General features: G+C 35.0%; 1 protein-coding gene across 1 annotated transcript; it reads right to left on the minus strand.

The window, feature by feature from the left end:
• Positions 1-304: 304 nt before the first annotated feature.
• LOC102606816 (uncharacterized) lies at positions 305-7,217 on the minus strand. Its single transcript, XM_006468105.4, has 12 exons — positions 7,003-7,217; positions 6,011-6,809; positions 4,795-4,907; positions 4,574-4,693; positions 4,313-4,400; positions 3,808-3,899; positions 3,604-3,708; positions 2,582-2,691; positions 2,198-2,285; positions 2,068-2,103; positions 1,876-1,964; positions 305-799 (listed from the first exon to the last, which is right to left on the minus strand). Exons 2-11 carry the CDS (start codon positions 6,738-6,740, stop codon positions 1,881-1,883), a joined length of 1,566 nt encoding a protein of 521 aa, XP_006468168.1. The 5' UTR covers positions 6,741-6,809; positions 7,003-7,217; the 3' UTR covers positions 305-799; positions 1,876-1,880.
• Positions 7,218-7,616: the final 399 nt, after the last annotated feature.

Raw genomic sequence — 7,616 nt, forward strand, 5'->3', positions numbered from 1 at the left:
TAATTTGTCAATGCTTAGCTTCTTCGAGTGGGCTTTTACATTGGTAATCTTACTTTTGTTGGAGTGGGGATTACATTATTGCCATGTATTGACAAATGACTTGTATTAATAAATAAGTTAATTTTAAAATACTATTTTCGTGAATTTATTTTTTTTTCAAATTGTTATACTTATTTTTTAAAACCTCAATTTACTGATTATTTTTGTTAAAACCAACAAAAGTTTATCTTCGTAAGGGGAAATATTTTTCTCTTTATTAATGAGCACCCCCATTTTTCTCTTATCTTTTAATCAATTCACAAGATAAAAATCCAAAATTTACCCATTACAAATTAACAATCACAGAAATGAAAAAATATGCAGCCATCAGCCTCCCATCACTTCTGTATCAAGGCGTTTCCAGAAATAATAACTTTAGCCAACTAAACAACTGTAATTGTATCATCATAAATCAAGACAATTTCCTCACTCTCTGCTCAACTAATATGAAATATTCCAAATACCAATCTGTGCATTTTTTCCCACTGACTCGATAGGCATCTGTCAAGATCACATCAAAATCATCCAACGTTTCTATAAACTCACTGCAGCCCTTGAACCGGCTTAAAAGCTTTTATTAGCCAGCAATACTTTCCTGCTATGTTTGACTGGGAAAAATAGGCTAACAGATCATGTCAATCAACACGAGCACTTCTGCAACACTAAGCATCAAATTGCACAAAACTTCACCTAAAGAGTTTCAAATAAATATAGACATTCTGCTCCGCAGTTCCAATCTACCATGTTTAATTGCTTATATCTGCAGAGAAGAACGGTTGTTTGATTAATCAAATATAGTTTAGTGAATGATAACATGCAAAGTATACATATGAAGCTACTAAACAACCAGCAAATTCCCTAAATTTAATTGAACACATGTAATTATAAATATTATAATACACTTGGTTTCAAGTCATTCCAAGCACATTCAAAGAAATGGTTATTAGTTCAGGGCAAAAGTCTTCGCTTCTAGATAAACCCAACCAACCCCCCCCACCCCCTCCTCTCTCTCTCTCTCATTACACGGTAGGCTTGGCAAAATCCGGGTCCGGTCCGGGTTTTGGTGTTGCCCGGGACCGGACCGGATGAGAGAAATGCAAACCCGGACCCGGGTTAAAACCCGGTTTTTCCGGGTGCGGTCCGGGCTTGAGCCCGGCACCTTCCGGGTCCGGGTTTTGATCCGGGCTTTTTAAACCCGCATGTGATAAATTTAATTTTTTTTCAATTTTTTTCTTCAATTTTTTTTTAAATTTCTCTAACAATACAAATTTTAAAAAAGAAAATAATCAAATAAACTCATTCAATTTCAAATTTTAAAAAAGAAAATAGTCAAATACAAATATATAACACATTAACAATACAAATTTTGCACAAATGATAAATAAAAATTATTTCAATCTACTTTTTAATACCTAAATTTATCCAATTTCTAACTTAAACTCATTCAATCTATATATAAAATAAATAAATTAAATTCAACAACACAATAATTACACAATAAATTTAAATAACATCCAATATATCATAAATTCATAATTATATATTTATATATAATATATTTATTTTTTTAAAATTTATTTAAAAACCGGGTCCGGTCCGGGTTCCGGGTTTTTTGTGTTGAACCCGGACCCGGGACCGGAAATGTCCGGGTTTGAGAATTTCAAACCCGGATCCAGTTTTTATATGCATGCGGTCCGGGTTTTGCCCGGACCGGATTGGCCGGGTCCGGGCCGGGTCCGGTCCGGGCGGGCTTTTTTGACACCCCTATTACACGGTTATAACTACACCAAAATATTAAATCCACAATTCATGACTTCCATGGTAAGAGATATTCACCTTAATTAGACCTTGGCAAACCGAGCTATCTTAGAAAGCACTGTTCTTAAACTTCGAATACCAGCTCCCGATTTGGAGCTTACCATCATCTGAAGATTAATCAAAGACACAGCATTCAGGATGCTTCCTTGAATTATAAGCATTAGAGAATATTACCAAACAGTATTTGACAACGAGCTTCTTCATTCATACCACAGGTTGAACTAGAGAATTATTTGCCTTCAGGCTCTGCAAAATGAGATAAAAAGAGAGAGCTGTTAGTCCCAAAGGTAAGCATGCTCCTATTAGAACAAAATTGTCAACCACATAAGTAAAATATCACCTCTTCAATTTGCATTGCACGGCGTGCCACATCAATTGGGAACACTGTATCTGTCTTGGTTAATACAACCTGGTATTTAGTTTGAGATCTGCAAAGTTGATAATGAACATTATAAATATGCTCATGTGCAATACTTCTATATTATTTCTTTGCAACAAGAATTATGCACTACCACTGATGTAGCAGAGCCTTGCTGCATGAATTAAACATAAGGCTGAAAAAAGACTACTTCACATAATTATACTATCAACCACCATCAAAGTAGTATCAATTTCATATTCCGCTTTTCAATCCAGTTTTAAGAAGCATCATGAATGTAAAAAGTTTACACCCCACCATTTACAAATGCTCAAAAGTATCAATCTCCAGGATATCAACCCATACCTTTCCATCAGACTAATAAGTTCATGATCTCTTGGCTTCACGCCCCATTTTGTGTCAATGAGAAGACATACTCGTTTTAGACTAACTCTGGTGGAAACATACTCCTTCACCTGTAAGGTTTTTCAACAGTTTTTGGAGAAAAACATCAACTGGAATCTTTGATTCAACTCATTAGAGGATTGCAGGCAGCAAAACAAAATTAGAGAGCAAGTGTATCTCATTTGCCATCGAAATCTCTAACTCAATAGCCCATGCACATACCAACCACCACATCCATTCAATATGTATTTGAGCATTTGAAGTACACCTAAAAGAATAGTAAAAAGACAAAGACATTTATCTGAAAATATATTGTCTAACAGAATCCTTTTGATGCTGCCTAGAACAAATGAAAGTGGGAAGCAAAGGTACCATCAAGATAATAATAAGTTCAATAATAAGTTCCAATTTAATCCTTCCCTATTTGTGTGTGCATACAGCCTCCCAGAGATCAGTCCACAAGAAGTTGTCCAAAATGAGGAATCCTAACCTTTTGCCATCGAAATCAATTCAATATGTATTTGAGTATTTGAAGTATGTCTAAAAGAATAGTAAAAAGACAAAGACATCTATCTGAAAATATATTATCTAACAAAATCCCTTTGATGCTGCCTAGAAGAAATGAAAGTGGGAAGCGAAGCTACCATCAAGACAATGAGATCCAATCTAATCCTTCCCCATTTGTGTGTGCATACAGATAGGTCCGCAAGAGGTTGTGCAAAACCATTTTGATACATAGAGATAGTTCCATGGGGTTACCAAAATAATAATTATCCTGGTCCTCACCCTTCAATGTTCAGCAACAAAAAATAGGTCCTATTTTTAAGGTATGACCATGCAAGTTCTATCTTATTCAAGCATTAAATGATAACAAGTAATTCTGTTAATAAACTTTCTCAGAAGTATAAAATTATTACATTAGTGTAAAAAATGTAGATAAGAAAGCAGGTACATGACCAAAAATTTCTGTAAGAAATACTCACAAGCTCCTCCCAAGCATCCTTAACCTCCTCTTTTGCATAAGCAAAACCATACCCAGGCAAATCAACTAGGCAGAGTTTTGTTCCCAGCTTGAAGAAATTAATGGTCTGCAGAAGAATGTTGTGGTATAGAAATTTCAGCCGTTAAGTGTTCTTATTATAGAAATTCTGAAAAACTGTAAGCTTTATCTGTGAGAAATGAAGCACCTGAGTGAGACCTGGTTTATCTGACGTTCGTACTACACCCCATTGTCGTGTTAGTGCATTTAGCATAGATGACTTCCCAACATTCGACCTTCCTAATGAGGGAAAAGGCATTTGTCACTCCTTATTTCTCAGAAAGGGTATATACATCTAAAGCATGCAGTACTTTGTAATCTGAATCATGTTATCGATCAATTAAAATTTTCAGAAGAGTGAAGCTCATCCATCAAACAATAAACTTGAATCAAACATCACACAAAGTATAAAAATCCTCGCACTGGACTATGCTTTTTCAATACATCTTAGTTACATCAGTTTCAATCATATAATTGTGATTTCTGGTACAGTCATTCTTAATCATTGAATCTGTAAATCTACCACATGGGTCCAAAATAAATTAGAAAAGTTTGAAACTGCAAAATTTTGATTCAAAACTAACAGAACTTGGGGCCTAATCTTAAAAAAAGAAATAAAAATTAAAATCAGGCAGGGATATTTAATATTCTACCTGCAAATGCAATCTCTGGAAGATCAGGAGCTGGAAACGATGATGAAACCTTTGCAGCAGCAAAGAATTCCAATTTGTTCCTAAATATCTATAAGAAACTAGTTAGAACGAGATTGATAAAATGAAAAACCAATCACTAGTCTACTAACAAGCAACTTTAAGCTTGCTTTTATGTTGACATGACAAATAATAATGAAGGAATCACCGTAAATATGAGAAACATTCAAATAAAAACTGAAGGTGCTCATCATACAAACTTACATTTTCTTCAATGCACTCTCTTTCAGAGCTAGTTGAGAAGGGGATATTATCTAATGGGGCAGAAAGCTCAACGTTATAGCCAGCCCTCCGCAGCTCTATCGGGCGTCTTCGGCCCAACAACTGTCAGGGAAAATATCCAGAATCATAGTACAGTAAATGGAATGTATGCAATAGATATCAAAGTGAGCCTAAGAACCTCAGAGATTACTAATAAAAATTACATTATCTTCCACAAATGAAAGGATAGAGGGACTGGGTTGTATCGCACGGAATTGTGCATTCTTTGACATTTCAACATTCTTCTCCATATCCTTTTTCTTCTCTTTAGCATTTTCTGGAAAGCAAGCAATAGAAGTGGAAAAAGAAAGAAAAGTTTACTGTAAACAAACATAAGCAAAGAATATTGTTGCAAATAGAAAACCAAATACATAATAAAAGATTTCTGAGAAATATAATGTAATTGTTATCAAACAATCAAGAACATTCTCTATGTGATCAAAAACAAATCACAGTAGAGCAATGGCTGCGGTTGGTTTCCAAAATATATCAACACAATCCAAAGTAGAGAAGTTCAAGCCTGAAACATGCTACTATAACTGGGTCCGTGTTCTAATGCCCATAAATAACCACCTCCCCACCACTCCCCCACTCCGAAAAAAGGGAAACTTCAGAAAATAATCAGATAATTTAGAAATAAATCAGAGGAGAACAATGCAGGCATTGCTTGCATAGCTGAGCACAAAGACAAATCCTCTATGTCCCAACTCATTCACATGCAACATGCAGTCCGAGAACTATAAGATTCCGAACCTCACATTTTCCATTTTCAAACATTTAAACTCAGACTCAATCCAAGCTTATTGCTAGAGCATTAGGTGCTTGATGCAATATCTTAGCTAAAGCATTTGTCCCTCACAAAGACAAAATAGGGACTCAAAACCATCATTCCTAGGGACTTGAGTTTACCCCCCCCCCCCAAAAAAAAAAATCCCAAGAAATTCAACTTGTACAGGCCAGGTCGCAATAAACAACTCGCTTTTCAAATGAAAATCAACAAAAGGATCACAGATTTCTTGCCTAATCCATAATGCTCCAGTGTCCATTCAGTTTCATGAAAAGGTAGGAAATAAAACATATTATAACTTTTAAACTTAAATCCTCGAATCAGAATAATCAGAATACTAAATGTGTTTAACTTAACAAACTGACACTAATTTTCAAAGATTTTCTAAATGTGTTTAACTTAACAAACTGACACTAATTTTCAAAGATTTTTAAAAGTTTGCAGTAGTTAGCAAAGTCCATACTCTCAAATTCAATCCAAAATTGAGATAATAAAAAAAAATTATAACACTGTTAAAACACAGAAATCGTTTCACAGTGAAAATGGGAATATATATACAATAGAGAGACAGAATCAGATGCAGGCATACTAACCATCGGGAATTAAACCATCATCTAGTCGCTTATTTGAGGTATCATATGGGTCTATCCGGATCACCCGCTTCTTCTTCTTCTTGGGCTGATCATCTTGGGCCTGTGAATCTCCATCAAAACTCTTCTTGTCGCTAACTGTTTTTTTCAAGGAAGATCCAGACATACCTTGGAGCTTTATCTGACTTGCATTCACTTTCTTATTTGAATCAGGTTTGCTTTTGCTTACCTTCTTAGCCAATCCCTTATCCCAAATTGTACGAGATTTTCTACCACTTTCTTGCTCAGCAAAGCTAAATTGTACGAGATTTTCCACCGCCTCAAAACCCGTCTTAGATAAAGTCTTCTTGCCATGTGCCCCTGCATGGTTGTCATATACCCTCCCAATAGCATCACCACCAGCAGCATAGATTCTCTTCCTTTTCCTATCAGAATTCATGGTTTCATGTCTTCTTGTCTCATAAACCTCTTCATCACTACCTTGACCTCTGAAAACTATATTATCTTTCCCATTAGACTTCAACTTCCTCTTTCCATCCATGGCACGATGACGAGCCTTTATATTCTCTCCCTTTGAATTCTTATTCGACTTCCCAATTGAAATTTCGAGTTTTCCATCGTTTACTCTTGAATTTAACAACTTCTTATTCCCACCATTCTCATTCTTGGACTTTCCATTCGAAATTTTGAGTCTTTTATTGAGCTTATGCCTCAATGTAGACTCAGCGGGCATTTTTCTCGTCTCAAAACCCAATTCAATAGATATAATAACTCAATACACTAACCACACTGGCTCAAAAACCTGGTACAAATATAGAGTTAAAACAAAATAAAAAATTCATTCAGGCAATAAAACAAACACATTGCAGGTCAGTTAAAAGATTCAAAACAAATCACAGTTAAACCAATTTCAACCTAATGAAGATCAAATAAGAGTGATTACAAATAAAAAAAAAAAAGTGTGAACTGCGAAATTTAAAAAAAATAAAACTCACTTTAAATCAGGCAGTTGGCAGAGGCCGGCTTTCGTGAGTTGTACTGTTTTTGTGAAGGGACCAAGGAAGTTGCAGCGGCAGAGAATTGAAAGCCAAATGAAGATTGCCGTTTTTACATTTGCCCCCTAAAGAAATGAGGTATTACTAATTTTCCCATTATACTTTCATAGTAACTTGTTACCCCCTTGAATGGGTGGGGGTTCGGTTCGGGCTAAACCAAACCGAACCGAACTCAAATTTTTATTCAATTTTTAGTTCGGTTTGCGTTAGCCTTGAAACCCAAACGGTTTACATCTTCAAAATCGATTAGGTTCGAATTTAAAATTTAAAACTACTTGATTTTGACCAAAAAAATGCATCCAATGACAATCGAGCAAAACAAAACGAACCCTAACGAAACTCAGCCACAGGTAGGGATGGCAAATTGGTCCTTCCAAATTGGATAGTCATATATCCAATTCAATTAGATTGGATAATATCCATCAAAAATCTTCTTGGATATGGAAATTGATATTTTTAAAAATATTCAATTAGATATTAGATGGGTATAAATATTTAATGGATATCTAAAATCCAATTAATTTATCCATTTAAAGTTAAAAAAAATATATTGT

This window comes from Citrus sinensis, chromosome 7 (genome assembly GCF_022201045.2).
Source record: "Citrus sinensis cultivar Valencia sweet orange chromosome 7, DVS_A1.0, whole genome shotgun sequence".
In the NCBI taxonomy this organism is placed as follows: domain Eukaryota; kingdom Viridiplantae; phylum Streptophyta; class Magnoliopsida; order Sapindales; family Rutaceae; genus Citrus; species Citrus sinensis.